At 39.1% G+C, this 20,322-nt stretch overlaps 3 protein-coding genes across 5 annotated transcripts; 2 read left to right on the top strand and 1 right to left on the bottom strand.

Moving 5' to 3' along the window:
- The first annotated feature begins 227 nt into the window (after positions 1–227).
- On the top strand, positions 228–2,407 carry LOC121887508 (progestin and adipoQ receptor family member 4). Its single transcript, XM_042398306.1, has 3 exons — positions 228–393; positions 1,394–1,612; positions 1,888–2,407. The coding sequence occupies exons 1-3, from the start codon at positions 228–230 to the stop codon at positions 2,319–2,321; spliced, it is 819 nt and encodes a 272-aa protein (XP_042254240.1). The 3' UTR covers positions 2,322–2,407.
- Positions 2,408–2,778: 371 nt separating this feature from the next.
- On the bottom strand, positions 2,779–11,134 carry pelo (pelota mRNA surveillance and ribosome rescue factor). The gene is made up of 13 exons (XM_042396857.1): positions 10,711–11,134; positions 10,143–10,235; positions 8,104–8,254; positions 7,554–7,644; positions 6,226–6,389; positions 5,533–5,593; positions 5,109–5,270; positions 4,981–5,027; positions 4,800–4,873; positions 4,638–4,709; positions 4,330–4,404; positions 4,168–4,199; positions 2,779–3,307 (listed from the first exon to the last, which is right to left on the bottom strand). Exons 1-13 carry the CDS (start codon positions 10,749–10,751, stop codon positions 3,213–3,215), a joined length of 1,158 nt encoding a protein of 385 aa, XP_042252791.1. The 5' UTR covers positions 10,752–11,134; the 3' UTR covers positions 2,779–3,212.
- Positions 11,135–11,267: 133 nt separating this feature from the next.
- On the top strand, positions 11,268–19,114 carry ppp1cab (protein phosphatase 1, catalytic subunit, alpha isozyme b). 3 transcript variants are annotated; one of them, XM_042396859.1, is made up of 8 exons: positions 11,274–11,465; positions 11,545–11,635; positions 14,047–14,178; positions 14,891–15,121; positions 15,753–15,857; positions 17,009–17,232; positions 17,984–18,118; positions 18,259–19,114. In XM_042396859.1, the coding sequence occupies exons 2-8, from the start codon at positions 11,581–11,583 to the stop codon at positions 18,352–18,354; spliced, it is 978 nt and encodes a 325-aa protein (XP_042252793.1). In that variant the 5' UTR covers positions 11,274–11,465; positions 11,545–11,580; the 3' UTR covers positions 18,355–19,114. The 3 variants fall into 3 exon arrangements, 2 of the variants coding, with proteins under 2 accessions (XP_042252793.1, XP_042252792.1); XR_006092807.1 differs by lacking the exon at positions 18,259–19,114 and adding an exon at positions 17,636–17,781 and having other exon boundaries at positions 11,268–11,635; positions 17,984–18,075; XM_042396858.1 differs by having other exon boundaries at positions 11,274–11,635.
- The last annotated feature ends 1,208 nt before the right edge of the window (positions 19,115–20,322 follow it).

Below are 20,322 nucleotides of genomic sequence, written 5' to 3' on the forward strand. Positions count from 1 at the left end.
CTCTAGGAATAAGAGCCCTTTGCTGATTGGTCCAACTGAAAGCATGCCACTTGGCCGGCTCAACAGGTTACTTGCCTGGAATTACACCTGTCCAATGATGGGTCTCAAGGACCAGAAGCAGTCATGACTGTGCCTGAGAGTCCTGTGTGTGGCATCGCTTAGGATGTAAATGTTGAGGAACCTGCGCTATCAACTAAATGTAAGGGCATTGACTGCATGAAGTCGTTATGGTGCTTTACAAAGGACCGCGGCTGTTGGACTTTACAAAGACTCCTTCGCACCTTCAGTTCAACAAATATGTCCTGACGGGTTACCGGCCAGTGTCCACTGCTCAAGAGTGCCTCAGGAGCCTCTTCTACATGCACAATGAGCTGGGGAACATTTACACACATGGTAAGTCCTGAAATTAACTGTGCATTGCCTATGTTGGTATTCTTTGCTTAGGTATCCACTCCAATCACTGCCATTCTGGACTAACGGTAAAACTGTAGTGCATCTGAATTACCATGAAGTTCTACATTTTGATAGTTAAATATATAGAGCAAGCCCTTTCCTCTTTATATCCACTTAAACCATACAGGGGATGTACAAACAAAAAAGGTCACAGATGTCCACTACTCTCACTTATGAGCAGTTAGAAGCATACTTGACAAGTGTGTAATGAGGATATGGGGTATTAGCTGTAATCTGCCCCAGGAATCCCTGTCCTGGAAATATCCTGCTGTTAACAAGGTCTTTAAAGATGTGTAGTTGGCTAACACTTCTTACCTGTAATAAAAACATTTTACGTGTGTCTTTAGCAACACATGCAGGAGACAATTTTGTAAATTTTGGGAACAGTTATAGAATACATTTTCTAATCTGTGCTTCTGATTAAACACTTTAATACTGACTTGAGTTGTGCAAACACAAGTGAAGACAGAAATCAACTAGGCATGAGCTAAAACTCTCAGAGCCTTGAACTTCCAATGGCATCTTCTTCATGATCCATTTTCTCCTTGACCATCCTGTAAGTTCATTAAGACTAACACTCTTACTGAGGGGAAGTGAAGGGCATTAGTATTAGAGTGTTGCTCACGTTTCTCTCTGCATGTAGCCAACAACCAAATCTTTCATATTATTCACCGTAAAAACAAACAGAGGAACCACTCAGACCATTAAATTCCTCATTTTGTTCTCCATTAGGTGATATTTGATTGCATCTGCTGTGATTACAATGTCAGGCTTCAAATATCACTGTAAACAACAATGCCATTAACTTTAACAACAAAGGCATCAACCCTGCAAACCTCAATTAAGAGGTTTCAAGCGATTTTCATTTTCATTTCTTCCTTTTATCTCATCTCATCAAATTTCTCCTCTTTCCCTTTTACAACTTCTCCTGTCACTCCAGGCATCCCTTTCTTCCTTTTTTTGGTGCTGCTGCCTTATAGTATCCCATGGATGGAGGTGGAGAGTGTCTGGATCTGCGTGGTCCACTACCTGGCCTGCCTCTGCCCCACTGTAGGTTCAGTGGTCTACCATGTGTTCATGAACCATGTGGGAGGGGAACATGTGTACGACACCCTGCTGTCCCTGGACATGTTTGGGGTCTGCCTCGTTAACACTCTGGGTAGGTCGTTGAGAGGGAGTGAAGATCACCTCACTCAAAATGTACTTGATGCAAATTGGCTCTGCTGTCTATGATCTGAATTCTTACATTTCTCAGTCTCAAATCAAATCTTTAGGCCTCAAGTCTAAATTTTTGCTAAATCTAACTCCAGTCCAAGTCTTAAGTCTCCACATTTGATTAATAATAACCCTGACAATAACCAAGTCAATCATTCCTGACTTAGTTTTAGTGATACTGCCTTTTATTCACCACTACATCTTCCCTCTTGTCACCAGGTGCGCTACCCATCATCCACATCACCCTTCTTTGCTATCCAACCATGCAACAGACTGCCTTGCTGGCCTACATCCTCCTATCAGCCTATGGCATCTACTGTGCCACCACAGCCCGCACTAACGTCCTGCGCCTGCGGGCTTTTGTCTGGCAGGCCCTGTTCCGCTTCTGCCTCTTCTTGTTCCGGGTGTACGGCAGCGGCGTGGGCAGCCCAAACTCACTGCGACTCTTTGTCATCATGGACTCTTTAGCTGTACTGGGAGGGTTGGTCAATGTCATCCAGATCCCTGAGCGCTTCAGCCCAGGCCTGTTTGACAATTGGGGCAACAGCCACCAGATTATGCATGTCATGGTTATTTGCTCGATTATCTTCCTCCACTGGGGCACACTGGAGGATTTAGACTGGATTAAGACCTACCAGTGTCCTATTGAATGATGCCAAGTGCATCTAGTACACGCACTCAAGGCTGCGCTTATAGGATCGAGACTTAGGATTCAACGAGGCAGGAAGAGTAAAGTATGAAGAGATGAGAAGCAATTTGTTTTAAAATGCACTTTAGTCCTAGCTGCTGACAATGAGTTTGTTCACTGTGATTAATTCACTTTATTATTTGACATTTTTCCAGAGAAGAGTAAGAGGAACTTACAGTGTTGTAACTGTGGAACTCAAATGTCACTTATATCAAATTAACAATCCTGCATACTTGATTTTTAGTTTGTTGAAATGCAGTAGTTTTGGGTTATAATACCCATAACCAAAATAGTTATTTTTAAATGGAAAATGAGATTATTGTATGTAATAATTTATATATTTTTTATATCTTGTTCCAATGTGTATTTCATTCATGCATGATGAGAATGGTTCATGTGAAAAAGTGAAATAACACAAATGGTTGAATGCTTCTGTTGTTTAATTGCAAGAAAGATATACTGTATATACACTTGGCAAGAAAAATGAAATCTGGTTTTTTGCTATTGCTAAATGTCACTCAGAATTTGAACTGTTTTTATGTGGACTTGGCAAAGTTAGTTACATTCCTCTTCACTGGCATTCTTAGGAGCTGCAGATACTGTCACCTTCAAACCAAAAGCATCAAAGCACCAAAAACTGCATCAAATTATGTAAAATTATGGCCACTAGGAGTAAAACGTGTGTAAATTTGATTTTTAAAGAGGTGTGGATGTTGCAGAAGAGGAGTACATAAACCCTGACACAGCAGCTTTGTATTTTTGCAACACACACCGAGTCATTCTTTTGTTATCTGCAACACTGGACAACCTTCTTCTTCTTCGCTACCAATAAGATCTCTCTGGTCAGTTTCTGGGATCAATCTTCTTCTGAGCTGCTATCGTCCTCAGCTTCTGATAGGTCAGCGATGGGAAACCTCAAGATGGCTGCCACTCCACTCAACTGAGTCAGTTCTGAGGAGACGGTAAAGAAAAGATATATCTATAGTTGACAGTACACAGTTAGCACTTCTCAGCAAGCTGTTGGCTGATTATGTCTGAGTACAGGAGTGAAAGGAGCACATTTGTTGTTAAGCAAATATTTCTGTCCATTCTTGGCTTCTTAAACTGGGGACTTTATCAATAAAAGAGCAAGTCAGGACATCAGTATTCAGTCATCAAACATCTATAGTGAAGATCTTAAAATATGTTGCTGTTATGTTAATCATACTGGTCAGTACATGTTAAGCAGTTGTAACAAAAACCTATGAGTTGTTGAGTTGTACTCAATTACAACACAAGGTACCTTGTGGATTTTTTGACCACAAGTAGCGCTGTGGAGCAATGTTTATAGGAGTGGATCTCCATTCTGTTTGTATCATGCTCAAGGACACAAATGTATGCGTGCAAGACAATGTACATTATTCTGCTGATTGACAGTAGGTAATGTGCTAAGAAGAGTAGCAATGCCCCGATAAAATCAGTAAAGAAGAGGACTGCAAGCTAGTAAACATGGATGCAACAATGAAAGTTTCAAATCATTCAAAAAAAATCTGCTCTGCAGATGTTTTATGAGGAGCAAAATACATCCAATGTGTTTGTTAGGCCTAAAGAATTCACATAATGAGTTTTGGTGGGCAACACTGAGTAAAAACATGACTTTGTTTACAAGTAAACTCCACAGGGTACCTTTCAGCAATAAGACACAAGATTATGCTTGATTAATGATTTTGTCAAATTAATGCTGCAGATATGTTTATAACAAACATCTCATCTCATTTTTTTCTCTCTTTTAACATATAATTCATAAAAATCTGAATGGTTTTATAACTTACGTTCACCAGACACATGAAGGCTTGAGAATATTCTGCATGAAAAAAAGAGACAGGAGGCTGTCATTAGCTGGATGCTTGGCAAGGGACGTCCAATTCTGCCAAATCCTGGTGTATGCAAACATAAACAACTATGCACAAGATTTTTCAAAGATAACTTGATACCTGACGTTGCCTCCATTGTCTCTCACGCTGTCCACCAACCGAACGTAACGAGCCCTCGTAGGGACATCCTGATGCCTGGATGTACACAAGAAGACACACAAAATATTATATTGATACACAGAGAAATTTTGATTGCCCTGACTCCTGTTGAAATCACAAGCAACCCCTTGTATAGTTAGTGTAAAACCAATAGGTAAAGGAATATGTGTGGAATTTTCATGTGATTATAGTATTTTTCAAATTATTCTGATTTCACAAGTTTTTGTTTGTGAAAGAAACACTGTGTGTGTCTCTCAGTACGTGCATACCTGAACAGCTTATCACTTATCAACAAGGTGTCAATGGCGAGAGCGTCAGCAGCTTTCTCCACATGGGCCAATCTGTGACGATGCAAAGATACAAAGGTTGTTGATAATCTGTGTTAATGAATGAGATAACAGCCTGTTAAGTGTTCTGGTCACGTCACTCACCCGTAGAAGGCTCTGTCAGGCTCATGCTGCAGCATCTTATAGAAGTCTTCCAGGGCTTTCACCTCTCCTGCTGCCTGAAAGTTATAAATAAACACCAGTAAACACATTGATTTGTGTCTTATATAGTAACATTTTCTGGATTCCTGCAAAACAAACTGACAAAGCATAGATGCATATTCACCTTGGTGTCAGAAAGCCTGCTTGTCACAGTGGGATCAGAGAGGATTTCTACGAAAACAAACATTTAAGTAAGTTTTTACCCTGAAATAAGATTTGACTGTTGTATACTCATAACCCATCAGCTCCTACCTTTGAGTGAGTACTTATGACCTGATGATGAGTGGACCAGCATGAATTTGGGCCGATTCTCCAGGAGGATCTTGTTGTCCTGCCGCACCGCCTCTCTAAATAGGTAGGTGATGAACTGGTCCTTCACAAACCCTGGACTAGCCACCAAGATGCACTTCACCACTAGTACATGGCAGTGAGGAGAAATCAAAATCAAAAAGTTTCTAATGTTTAATTTAATTTTCTTGAATCAGAAACAAAAAAAAAAAAGAAAACAATTAAGATTATACAGCAACAATGATAAACCATAATAGAACCATAAAAACGACATACAGTACAATGGAAAAGAAGCAATCAGCAAACAAACAAACGTGATAGGAACAACAAATTAAAAAAGGGGAAGTGTGCAACACAAAACAGGAACATAGTTGTGTGAGTAACCTACCATCAAAATTGATGTGGCGAAGAATTGCCTGCATCACAGCCTCATAAAACCTCTCCAGCGCCTGCACACAAAGAGATGGACAGACTGACATCAAACAAACACAATACATGACAAATACAATAGGTCGCAATACTGAGGAACTGGGACGACTAACAGGGGTAGTTACCGAATTTGTCTGAATATAAGACAATGACAATGTTTTTGTTTTTAAATCACTTTATAAAGCGGAATTGTCTTACACAAATGACTGGACATAAATGTTATGTAATATGCATCCAACACACTCTCTGTCTCTTTTAGACAGTCAATGTGGTTACTTTTATAGATTTATTTTGCTTTTATTGGTTTATTCTATTTTATATACTGAATATGTGAAAATACATTTAAAACATGTTAAATATATCTGCCTACCTTGTTTCATTTAGAGTTATTCTTACCTTCAAGACGTTTTTTTTTTTCAAAAATAGGTGTCACAAATGGAGGTCGCCTCATATTCAGGGTTGTCAGGCCACTTCACTACCTACAGGTGACCTGCTGACTTCATTCTTCCATAAGCCTATCCAGTATCCGTTCAACTGCCTATCTTCATATTTCAATCTTCTCCGGCATTTAACACTGATATTCTCTTTCTTCGTCTTCGCTCTGAAAGTCCTGAGCTCATTACAGCTGTGCACTTAGAGAAAGCTGACCTACCTTTTCGTGCTGGGTGCAGCTTCCCCTTCTCTTGCGAGGAATGGTGACCTCCACTTTTGCGCGAAGCAGAGTCATGGCAGGGGTCACCAGCACCAGGTTGGCAAGACCCTCCTGCATCACCACAGCTGCCACGTCTGCCTTCTGGGTCGCATCACAGGCTTGCTCTGAAGGGTAGAAAACGATAAATGCATCGTCTGAGGATTAATGAAGTTATCGACAAATATGTTACTATTAATTATTGTATTTTTTTTTACCATTTATTGCGTTTTACTGGTAAAAGAATTGGTATTTATTGGTCATTCTTCTTAAATATAAGTTTTTGTGGTGAAAATTACAGAGGAGACAGGCATGTGTAATGACAGACCTTCACTCCTGCAAATAACATGAACCCCGTCTGTCAGCTAGGAGCTTCCCTCCTGTTTCTCCTATTCTGTTCCCATGGCAACGCTCTCTCTTTCGTACATTTTATTTAAAACAAAACCTGTTATAATGTCACCCTGTTAATCAGACATTACAGTCAGAATAAGCTTTTGATATATTTAATTAATTTGTGATTACTTCTATCTGGAATGAGCTACAAAAGCCTACAGATAGAAAAGCATGTGTAAGACAGATGAAGAAAGGTAAATTAAAAGCATTAATTGTTGTATAGAGTCCAACAGCCTATTTCTACCCTGTGAAAGGGATTTAAAAAGCTTGTTAAACAGCTGATTCTCATCACTGGGCACCTTCAACATGATTCGACGCATGAAATATATTCCAGGAAGTCCAGTTTGCGTAACAGATTTGTGAATTTGAAGGTTTATTGTGTCTGCACAGTGGTTTGTAAAACTCAGAGGCAGATATTTTATTCTTTGTCAAGACGATCTTGAGGTAAAACAGCAGAAATACGGCTTTCATGTTACAAAGTAATCCACTAGGAATGTGCTTGCTGACGTCACGTTGCTTTGTGGCAAAAGTTGAGCCTGGTTCAAATTTTTTACCAGACAACCATGTGTTTTTTCCCCAGGTGCCCTGTGTGTTGGTACCCCTGCTGCGTCAACGGACTTCCCACGTTCAATGATGGAGAGAGTGCTGTTGTTGTTTTAATGCAGTGCTGTTGTCCTTACATCTGTAAATAATTTTTAAAATTTGGACTCCCTGTGTCATTTTAACCATGTTCGCTCACTTTACTTGGGAGGTCTGTGTTTTGACAGGGTGAAAACAACGGCGTGACGTGCAAGTGCGAGCTTAAACCAACCACAAAAATGAGACAAAGTGAAGTTTTACTCTGTTGTTGAGATCGAACAAAACAAATTGAAATTGTGATCACAATAGCACCTGCTTACCGATTCTGTCCAGCACAACACTGTCCCAGCTCTTTTTAGCAAGTGTGAACTTCCTGTTGAGCTCCAGCTCAATAGTGTGGTAAGCCCCCATCTGATTAGTGAAGAAGAGAACACAAACACACAAGAATCACAACCACTTCTCATTTCAAACAAGAGTACATTTACACTCTACAGATCTTTATGGAGGAAAAACAATAAATTATACTGCTGTTATTCTTTAATGTGAATTTGCTTATGTTAGTAAATACAAATAAGTACATATTGATTGAGTTGCTGATTGATTAGTGTAACAACAAGCCCAACTAAAAATTACATTAAAATAAACTTTACATGTTGAACCTATAAAACATAAAACTGAAAGGTGTGTCGCTTTAAAATGTAAAGTAGACATGCATTATACACAAACAACATGTGTAATGATCTTTAACTGCTATTAAACTTGTCATTTAAAGCCTTGCCTTGACTTGCCCGCTTGATCACTCTACACCACATTAAAACTTCTATAAATGTGACAAGGCTGCAACTGTCAAGTCGCTTGTAAATCTCAGACCTTGACATACTGGTTCTCCTCTAAGTTCGTGCCCTTTACTCTCAGCTGGCAGGCCTGGGAGTCGAAGTCGATAGTCTCCACGCATAAGGTGAGAGTAGTTCGAACTCTGGAGCTGCCCACACTTCCGGTAGTGGACTCTGTCTGCACCTTCCTGTGGGACCAGAGGAAAGGGATTTTAGTTGTGACTGCAATGACAAGTTTGCTGTGTATTTGAGACCAAAACACGGCATGATACACAAAGACACAGATAGAAAGAGCAGAAGAGGAGAAGAAGATTTTAATTATGTAAAGCCAAGCTGGATACTGAACCTAAGAGCTGGACACTGTACATAACTATAGTTGCATTTGTGTAACAGCAGAGAATTGAGGTTGAGCTACATTGTTTACTGGCTCAAAAAGGCACATTCTGCAATACTGCAATACTGCAAAGCCAACATCTTTCTCTACAGGGCTGGAAAACTGTCACATGTTTGGCAGGACTTTAGCTGTTATTTACCTCTCCCAGTCAATTTACAGTTTGAATTAGAGCTGCTGCGATTAGTTGATTAATCAATCAACAGAAAATCAATTGCCAACTATTTTGATAATTGAGTGATCATTTTGGGTCATTTTTTTTTTTTAAAAAGGCAAAAATTCTCTGATTAGAGCTTCTAAAATGTGAATATTTTCTGGTTCTTTATTCTTCAATGATAGTAAACTAATTATTAACTAATTAATTAACAGTGATCGACATTTTTCAGCATTTTCAAGCATTTTATAGACCAAACAATCAAATCGATGGAAATAATCCACAGATTAATTGATAGTGAAAATAATCGTTAGTTGCAGCCCTGGTTTGAACGTAACATTCAAGGATTCAAGGATCATTTATTTGCCAAGTATAGAAATACAAGGAATTTGCCTTCGTTCAGCTTTCAAAACACGCAAAGACATTTATATTCAGTAAAAAATCTAACAAATAACAGACACGTTATGCTGGGTGGGTTCAATAAAATATCTAACGAATAAATAAAAATCGAACAATAACTAGGTGGAGGGAGGGTTTAAAGTGCAGGGGCAGATAGCAGCAGGTCTGTAGGATGAGGGGGGAGTTTTAGGCTGGAAGAGAAGCATGGAGGATTGCTGGGTGGTTCTGGGGTGTGAAGTGGAAGGCAGGGGGATGGGGGAGCAGGCTGAGACTCATACTGAGAGGTGATGAATCTATTGTAGATTAAGTTGAGGTCATATGCAAATTGATAACTGTCCAAGTGGTGAAGGGGTTTTTCTTTTTGTAGTTTGTGACGGCCTGCAGTCCTCTCCAGATGGCAGCTGGGTTGTTAGATGCAAATTTTTCTTTCAGGTCTTTTGAGTGTTTCTGTTTGGCCACCCTGATGGCCTTCTGAAATGTGTATTTGGCCTGTTTGTACTCATCTGTGTTCCCACTGGTAGAGGTAGCCTCTTTGTTTTTGCGAAGCTGCCTGAGTTCAGCTGAGAACAAGAGCTTGGTATTATTGTATTTGATTGTAGTTTTAGAGGGGATACATAAATCCTCTCAAAAACTTATGTATGATGTAACAGTGTCCGTATACTCATCCAGGTCAGCTGCATCATCCTGAATATGTCCCAGTCAGTGCAATCCAGACAGGCCTGTAGATCCTGTGTGGCTGTGGTGGTCCATTTCTTTGCAGTAGACACTAAAGGCTTTGCATATTTTAGTTTCTGCCTGTAGGTTGGAATCAGGTGATTCAGGGGGATCCAGAGCAGCGCAGGGTGCAGAGTGTTACGCACTTTTTATGGTGGTGTAGTAGTGGTGCAGTATTCTCTCCTCTCTAGTAGCACACGTGATGTGCTGGGTTATTTGGGACGGTCCTGTGAGAGGTTTGTGTTGTTAAAATTGCCAAGTATGACAAGAAATCAGTCCGGGTATTTTCTCTCCATCTTAGTTATCTGTTCTGCAAGAAGCTGCTGCGCTTCTTTCACGCAGGCCCGCAGGGGGATGTAAATGCCAACCAGGATAAATGAGGAAAATTCACAGGGGGAGTAAATAGGTTTGCTCTTACCTGATAGTGGACGCTCTCAAGCTGTCTCCCACTTGCAGCAAGTTGTAAGTGTGCCACATGTCTTCCGCCTCCTCTGGCATCAGAGTCACCTGACTGAAGAGGTTTATGCAAAAAATGAGCCACCTTCTGAGTTTACGTCACTCATAAACAGGTAATCAGTTGTGGTTCACGTCACCACTCAATTGAATTGTGGATATGATTTTACTTTTAGGATGTCAAGACATTATTGAGGGAAATGTTGCAGGAGCATCCATGCTGCCATGCATATAGAGTATACATCAATCATAACACAATCGATGTTTGTTTTGTACTAAGTCAATAAAGCTATAGCCACATCTACAAAGTGCTACAATCTATGCACATATGTGTCCTGTCATGTCCTAAGTTATTACACATTAACTGCAAAAGTTAATATTTTCGTACTAATCCCAAATCTCTCCATGTCTGTGCTGGTAAATGTAAATCACATATGGACTTTTATTACCACGGATAAATTGACACAAGTACAGTCAGCTGCTATTTAGCATGCTGGCTAGCCTGCTAACATTAGTTATCGCCAGTCACTCACCCGGCATTATCTTTTTCTATGTCTTTGTGGAGGAGCTTCATGGTCGGACGGTCGTATGATATATAAAGAGAATTATTCGTTAAAACTAGATAGGTTGACGTTTTTTCCGAGTTATTAGAGTCATGTTTATATTACTGTGCATTAGCTTCTGAATGAATCACTCGCTGCGTGTTGCCAGAAGCTGGGACGTTATGCCCATGCCAACATACGTAATGACGTCTTCCCACCTTTTGTCACTTCCGTGGGTGTCGCTTTACTTGCACAACAAAAAAACCAAAAAGCGATACAAACACGAATAGTTGGGTACATGTAGACGATACACGCGGTGTATCAAGCATCGTTTGATAAACTCTCCCAATTAAACCCAGAAACAACGCCAGATATATCGGAGAATGGTTGTCCTTTTTTCACATTCTGGTTTGAGATAAGCAAAATGCTGAAAGACGTTGAAAAGCAGCCAATCAGCGTAGATTTTGAATCCCACAAAGCCCCGCCTTCTAGAAAAACTGACCAATGGCACCACTTCCGTTCAAGCCTCGCTTTAAGCTAACGCTCATCTTGGCTCTTTTTTTGTGTCGATGGCATGGTGCTAGTAGCTTCGGCAGAAACGGCGTTGTCGAAGAAAAGACGATTATTAAGTGAATTCGGACACCTAATGGAAATTAGTTGACTGATGCGGATTTTTTTAAGTACACGCCAGCCGTTGCATCTTGAACAAATCAGTCAAATTTTGAGGTTTCCAGTTCTGCCCCAAGGTGAGCTAGCTAGCCGATTAACAGCTAACGGTCACTAACTCAGCAGCCATTACATCGTTACTACGTCTTTGGCTTGTAGGAGTTGTTAGAAACCGACCAGAATAAGAGGAATAGCATGGCAGAAGCCGACAAACTGAACATCGACTCCATTATACAGCGTCTGCTGGAAGGTAAGACTCCGTTTTTCACTCGATATTTATTCACCGAGGTAGCCATTTTAGCTAACTACGCTAACAGAGACTAGACAACGATAACCAGCTCTGCTATGTCAGCCGGTTAAACTCGTCTTTGCCTTTTCGCTTTGTTAGCGTCAGTTTATGTTTTGTTAGTTGCATCCTTATCGGAGCAAATTAAAGCTTTAATCTGAACGCATTTTAACGCTTTACTTAGGTCACTTTATATATTTAGTTATGTGATACTTTGTCCAAGAAAGTAACCACATTTTAGAAATGTTTGGAGATGGTGTGGTTAACCTAGAATTATCACTTTAAAAAGATAGATATAGATATATAATGTACAAAATTCGATTATGAAATGATGCTAATTATAAATGCTGTATTTGCAATATTTTGTACGGTTACAGAGCGAGTTTGGAGTTTAATAACTGTGACTACTGATATAATCAGAGACCACTTTTCTTGGGCTGAGAGCTAATACTACTTGGCTCTAAAACAGAATGCTAAAGATAGATAGATGGATAGATAATTTATTGATCCCAAAGGGAAATTAAAATGTTACAGCAGCCAAGCAAATGCAATTAAAGGTTAAATGATATGCAATAACTTAAGAAACTAATTCAAAATATAAATAAAAAGAAATAGAATAGAAAGGTCAAGTGGATATTGCTACTGTAGGTGCATGATTGTCTATAGATGTCAGAATTATGAGTACTAAATATTGATGGCTGAAGATTCTACACAATATATTTTGATACTTGAATTATCTACACAAAATATATACATATTACAGCAGCATATACCCAAAGTATAAATATGAAATACAAGATATGTGATGGACAATGTAATAATGAAATATGTCCAGGTGAGCAGTCTTCACTGTCGGAGGGTTTTTTCATCTTTTTGTAAATTTGCAATTCATAATGTAAGTTGCTTCTGTTTAAATTGGTTATATGACAAAATGTACTTGTTGCTGACCGAATGCTTATGGATAGAAAGGTCAAAATGTATAAACACTGTCCATAATCTCAAAATGTAAAACATTAAAGTATAAATGCATTACTGTATGTCATTTTTAATTCACCTCCATAAACATTAAAATACTTATTATCTCTGTGGTCCTGTTGGATTTTTGCTTGATATTTACATTCAAACCAGTTTTGTTTGAATGGCAGGCTCTGAAATGTAATTGATAAATTGCTCCATATTCCATTGAAAACACCCTTGGTGCTATTAGAAAGGCTCATGAATTACACCAATATTTACTAACTATGGGGCAGGTTCAGGGTTTCTCTCTAAATGATAAAACTTCAGTCTGTTTTTGGGACAAGTAGAATATTTAGCACACCCTAAAAGATAAAATGGAACTGAGCATCATGCATTTTAATGTCTGACTTTTGCAGAATTCAGATTTTTATCGTAGAAATAAGATTAAGTTGTAGAATCAATCGGCCTTTTTCTCCAGACTTCAATATTTTAATCATTTTATATAAACATGATGGTTCTGATGGTGGGGGCAAGAGTTCATGATTGAAAAGTGAACAGTGTGCACACTACAAATGAACTTGTGTTAATTCTGCATGGAAGTTTTTTCCTTTTTTGCACAGAATACATGAATTGTAGTTTAGGATGTATTTTCCAACTAAAGAATAAAATGCAATATCTCATTTGACTGTTCTTTTAAAGATACTGATACATTTTAAACATATTTATTGCACAATATTAAATTATTGAATATTTTTGAATAGTATAGTTTTATGCTCTACTCCCTGTAAAATCTGCTTATAAAATGATACTAATTATAAATCATGTATTTACAATATTTTGTTCAGTTACAGAACAAGTTTGGAGTTTAATAACTGTGACCACTTTTCTTGGGCTAAGAGCTAATACTACTTGGCTCTCAAACAGAATACTAAAGATAGATAATTGGATAGATACTTTATTAATCCCAAAGGGAAATTAAAATGTTACAGCAGCCAACAGTGAGGTAAAAACAATGAGGTTATAAAGGTAAAAGAAACAAATGCAATTAAAGGCTAAATTGTATACAATAACCAAATAAACTAACTCAAAATATAAATAAAAATAAACAGATCAGAAAGAATAGAAAGGTCAAGAGGATACTGCTACGGTAGTAAGGTGCATGATTGTCTGTGGATGTCAGATTTGAGTGTACTAAATATTGACGCCTATATATGTACCTGTACAATAACTCATTTGACTGTTCTTTCAAAGATACTGATATTTTCAACCTATTTTTTGCACATTATTTAATTATTGAATACTTTTGAACAGTTTAATTCTCTATTCCCTGTAAAATTAGTAGGAACAATAAACTCAGTTGTTTATGGTCTGTTGTTTCCAGTCTGCCATTTCTCACTCTTGTTCCCTTCCTCTTGCAGTGAAAGGCTCCAGACCTGGCAAAAATGTTCAGCTGACAGAGAATGAAATCCGTGGTCTCTGCCTCAAATCCAGGGAGATCTTCCTCAGCCAGCCAATCCTGCTCGAACTTGAGGCGCCCCTCAAGATTTGTGGTGAGGCTTAGTTGTGTTCTTTAGAGTCGAGGGAATTCTCAAGTGTGGTCAGCCACAGTATTTACAAACACTGTGAAATGGCTGTTTAAACTTAGTGTGCTGGACTATTATGAGAAGGCTTACACTGGAGTTATGCTATGCAGTCTTATTTGTCTGATGCTGATGAGTTTCAAATGGCAGTTAATTAAAGAAATTGTATTTAAAACCAGTTGAAAAGCTCAGGACTATAAAAGCGCTTGGCTGCGTCCTTGCCACATAATTACAGAACCGGAGGGATAAACTGATAACACTGACTTGCCAGCACAGTGCTGTTTTGCACTTGGTCTCACTGGATTTGGCCTCCTGTGTCAAAGCGCTGATGCCACTAAATGAACAATGCCAGTTTAAAGGAACAGTCTGCAAGTTTCAGGAACTGGATAAGTTTTCATTGCAGTGAGAATCACCAGTTTTCTCACATTGCAAGCTTGCACATTCGGTCAGTTGTCTCAACATCACAAAAAACAAGTCGGGCAACAATAAGTGTTCATTTAAAATAATGCATGGCCAGTCACGGTTGAAGTGTTGTTGTTAATCTGCAAGGCGCCACTGCCAAGTGTTGTTGTACCTCTATCCATCTCCCTTACTTTTTTGTTGTGCACATACACACGGCATCATAATCACACCTCTGACCAACATTGCTGCTTCCTCTCTTACACTTCTTTTTTTTCACCAGGTGATGTTCACGGGCAGTACTATGATCTTCTGAGGCTCTTTGAATATGGGGGCTTTCCACCAGAGAGCAACTACCTGTTCCTGGGAGACTATGTAGACAGAGGCAAGCAGTCTCTGGAGACCATCTGCCTGTTGCTGGCATACAAGATCAAATACCCAGAAAACTTCTTTCTGCTGAGAGGAAACCACGAGTGCGCCTCCATTAACAGAATATATGGCTTCTACGATGAGTGTAAGTCACATAGCATGCATAACAGATGACATTTATCCTCCCAATCTGTTTTAGAGAAGTGTTGATTTATTTTTGGAGGCTGTCATTTGTGGTGAACATTATTGGATTTATTGCAGGGCCGTTTTATCTTGTACCTAATAATAATCTGATAAGTGAGTATAGATCTAAAGACTGTTTGGTTTCTTTAACGGCAAGTTGCTGTCGATCTTAAGAAATGGCCAGCGTTAACTTAATATCCTTCCCAGTGTGCATCAGCTCTGTTTTCAGTTTGTTAGACACTCATCAAGTAAAATTTAGCACTTCATGTGGAAATTAGTTTACACTCTCCACAGAGAAAATGTAAACAATTTGAATAAATCATGAATCCGAGTTGGAGCTATTCTCTTAAACCGAAAGCTAAAACTGTCTTTTTAGTGGTAACAGCAGCCACACATACAAACCTCTCAGTACACTCAGGCTTTGGGCTAAGGAGCGTGATCAAGCAGTAAAGGCATAAAATCACATGCTTTTCTTTGCTATTTACAGCCTGGATTATGATCGTTTCTAACGTGATGCAAGAGGCAGAGCCGCTGAGATTTAAGCACGTCTCAATGTTAGAGTGTGACCAAATAATTGTGGTTTCTTCCCACAGGTAAGAGGCGATACAACATAAAGCTGTGGAAGACCTTCACCGACTGCTTCAACTGTTTGCCTGTTGCAGCCATTGTTGATGAGAAGATCTTCTGTTGCCATGGAGGTAGCCTCATCAAACAGTTCATTTGGCGTCTATACAGAGTGCACACACAAACTCGCCTCTGCTCTGTTTTTACTGTCAACATAATGGTCAAAGACCTGCAGGGCTGTGTGCCATCTTAATTTCTTGTTTGAGTATATTTATATATCCGTGCCCCGTATCGGCACACATGGCTACAGAGCACTTTTTCTTTCTTATTTTTAATCACGATGACTCCTAACAGGTAGATAATTAAACTGATATACAGTTAACTCTTTAAAAGATTGTGCTTATGACGGACACTGCTGGACTAAATGTGTATCAAGTTACTATAGGCAAAACCTTCTGCTCAGTACTTTTAGTAGTTTCTAATCATGTATGCTATTACACAGTTCAAGTCTTACAAAATAATATACTGTGTGTGAGCTGGCCTTGGTCTTAAACAATTGAACATTTAAAAAAAAAAAGAGGTCAGATACTGTCAAAATGCTCATCTCAGAAAGTACAAAATCTCTGTGCAGCACTCTTGGCAATTTAAATAATGTGTATTAAAAGAGACTTGTTTCTTTTTCTTGACCCCAACTATTTTGGCACCTATTTGAACTAGTTAGGCAGTACTTATAATACAAATAACAGCATGATAAAGTGGGCTTTAGAGTTCAGACATGATACTAACAGCCAGTCACGGCTATCTCATGTCTAAACCAGCGAGACCCACAGCGCAAAATATGTAAACAGGCACTGATAACCATGAGGGTAAACACCACCTCCCTCTTCAATGCTGTAAAGTTACATAAGACAGAACACACAGAAAGGATATTGTATGTTTTCTAGAGTTATTCATTTGTAGGACATAGTTTCGATTACATAATGTTTGATATACATATGCAATTGAAAAGTTTCTCATTGAGTAAATAAATCCATTGTGTTCCAGCTGATGATAATTAACATACATTCAGTTTTTCTTCTGTTTACAAATATTACTGAAAACTACATTTAGTTCTATAGTTTGAGTGATTCTTTTAATAACACTAATCAATTTTGGAGTGATTGCAGGTCTGATTATTATTTGGAAAAATATGTGATTTTTGCAAACACTTTCCAAACAGACACCAGGTTCACTAGCTTTTCTTCCCGTCTTAACTTTCTTCTTTCTTCTAACTTTTCTTCTCCAGGCCTATCTCCAGACCTCCAGTCTATGGAGCAGGTCCGAAGGGTTATGCGCCCCACTGATGTGCCTGACCAGGGTCTCCTCTGCGACCTGCTCTGGGCCGATCCGGACAAGGATGTGCTGGGCTGGGGGGAGAACGACCGTGGTGTCTCCTTCACTTTTGGCGCTGACGTGGTCACAAAGTTCCTCCATAAACACGACATGGACCTCATTTGTCGGGCCCATCAGGTCAGTGCAAGACTTTGATTCTAAGGTTATAAATTTAAAGGCTGACAGGTGATTTTAATAATAGTGTCTGATCAGATGTTGTCTGAGGGCGGTGTGGGTGTGAACAGTCTGTGTTTGATAACTTCTCCATGACTCTCCTGAGAGGGTTGTTCCACCTGTTTGGGCGGCACAAATTACACCTTTATCATTCATTTCAAGTTTGATGACCTCATGTAATTCCAGCAAAGCTTTATCCACCTTCAACCTGAGCAGACGTCTAATTAGACACAATGACAGAACACACCCGTTCAAGCTGACAGGGGAAATGTAGAGCAGTTAATATTACATAAGTGATGAAAGATAAGATCCGTATTCTTGTTCTGTGCATCTTTCCTCCTCCTGTTTAAACTGGCACTTTTTAAAGTGTATGTTAAGTTCGGACTTTCATCAAACCTCGTCCAGCTGTTAGTGAATATTTGAAGAGAAGTCAGGGAGAACTGCTGGAGTACTTGGATAGCACCTGGCCACTCCAGCTCAGTTGGATTTCAGCACAGTTTGACTGATAACCAGGTAGGCAGTGCAAGCGATAGACCTGCATTTATGATGTACCTTCATGCCATATAAGTTATTCATAAATGTAACACCCAAGATGAGTTACAATCTTATGGTTCTGTTTTGTGCCTGATTTATTTCATACTGGTGAGAAGCAAAATGTTTGAAACGACCTTCATTCCTCAAAAACGGCTTGTTAATCTGTCGTGTCTGTTTTCAGGTGGTTGAGGACGGCTATGAGTTCTTTGCAAAGAGGCAGCTGGTGACGCTGTTCTCAGCCCCAAACTACTGCGGTGAGTTCGACAACGCCGGAGCCATGATGAGCGTAGACGAGACCCTCATGTGCTCATTCCAGGTAAGCAAGAGACATAACAAGACCTTTTTAGAAAATTCACAATCTGCTAAAACTTTTCTTCCAAATCGTTTTAAAATGGCAACATGACATTGTTTTTGTTGTCTTCGCTTCATTATTTTTCTGTTTCTCTATTTTAACAGATTCTCAAACCTGCAGACAAGAAGCTGTTCTATGGTGGCGGAGGGGGCATGGGCTCTGGCCGCCCAGTCACTCCTCCAAGGAAAGCTAAGAAATGACACCAGTAGTTTGCCCTCGACCTCCGACCCATCCCTCCTGCCCTCTCTACCTCTCTTCTCCTTTCTTTCACCAAACAGCCAGAAATCAAACCTATACCCAGGGCTTTTTTCCTTTTTTATCTGTACTTCTTAAAACATTTAATGTTATGAATTGTCTGAGTGAGTGCGTGCGTGCGCAGATGACAAATGCGTCCCATCTGCCAGTGAGCATTAAAATCATGTGTGCACATGTACATTTTGTGTGAGAGTATTAGAGATTTATACTTTCCCCTCTCTCTTGCCACTCTTCCCGTGGAAAGGTTGAAACCACAGTGTCTGTCTGTACAGTAATTTTGACTGAAAAAGCAGGGTTTGGGAGAAAGCGGGAGATTGCTGGCATGATAAATTTAGCAGCAAACCCCTGCCAGCAGGTGGTGTGTGTGTACTTATGGAGGGGGGAAGTATTTTGTTTTCCCTGTCCTCTGTACTGTAAAATCTCAAACACAGGTGTGTGCATGTGTGTGTGCGTGTGTGTGCACGCTGCGTCTTGCCCAGCTGAGTGTGACGTCTCAGAATCCTTTTAACAGGAACGAGCAAGCGCACGCTGACTCACACACACACACTCACACATGCATATGACTCTTCAGATTCATATGAGCCAGAGCTGTAAAAAACCCATACAGTTTAGGTTTGTACAGATTTGATTACTTGAAAGAGATTTTTTGTGAATTCGTTTTGTAGTCTTTCATCAAGTTGACCAATAAAGCGAGAATCTGAGCTACCTTGTCTACTGGATGCTTTTATTTTAATCCTGTATCTATGTTTAATGAAAAATCCTCATGTTTATATCAATCTATTATTTACCAGTTCATCACTGTACTAGCAGTCATCAGTTCTGTTCCTCATTTTACTACTGAAATAGATAAATGACCTTATCAAACATGTAATATGCATTTATACATATGTTTAGGTTTGAGCAATTTATAGGATTAAATTGTCAAAACTCAGATAATTTGTTTTTAGTGTTTTTCATTCTGCCTCTTTTCACTATAGTTTATTGTAGATTTTATTCCATTACAATTTGAAATAAAAACTGCTGGAATTAAAAACTCAAAATAACATTTCCTAATATTAGGCTTAGTTTAAAAATGTATCTGATTATTTCACAATTTCATGTTTATAATGTAGATTTTAAAGTATTCCGTTCTGGCCTTTAATACACTAGATGTGCCCTTTGATAGATTGTTAGTTGAATAGTCTGGATTTGTTTGTGATCATCGGTTATAATTGAAAAATGTAATTTTGCAGGGTTTTTTTGGTGACCATTTTCAGTAGAAGCTTTGGTAGCGGCTCATAAATCAATCAATTATTTGTGCTGTCTTTGATCTGAAGGTTGGCTTTCATGGTCCTCCAGCTGTTTCTCTTCTGAGCTTTTCTCTTGAGTTGTTCTTATCCTCTTTCTCCGCTCCATCTCTTTATGTCATCGAGTCACATTATGCGTTATCTTCCCACTCCTCATTTCCCTTCATTCATATCTCCAAAACCCTTGTTATCAGCCTCCACTGAACCCTCTCAGAATGTGCCCTGAAAATTCAAACTTTCTCTCTGCAATCTTCACAAAATACCCATCTTGTCCTACCAGTTCTAACATTTGACATAAATCTTCTCCAGCTGATCTTGAGCATTCTCCTGTAGCAGCATATCTCAGATGCATTTATCCTTCTTTTTGCTTCCTCTGTCAATGTCCACATCTCTGATCCATATGTAAGAACAGAAAAGATACAGGTTTCAATGATCTTTACTGTGATGATGATGTTGCTTCTCAGAAGTTCTCTGTTCTCCAAGAAAGCTATTTTTGCTTGTCCAAAACTACATTTAATTTCCTCCAGACATCTTCCATCTTCGTAGATCTAACTTCACAAGTATTTGTATTTGTGCACTTGCTCTAATTCTGAAAAAAAAATCATTAAAAAAAAAAGGCGTAATTTC

The sequence above is a fragment of the Thunnus maccoyii genome, chromosome 20 (assembly GCF_910596095.1).
Source record: "Thunnus maccoyii chromosome 20, fThuMac1.1, whole genome shotgun sequence".
Classification (NCBI taxonomy): Eukaryota; Metazoa; Chordata; class Actinopteri; order Scombriformes; family Scombridae; genus Thunnus; species Thunnus maccoyii.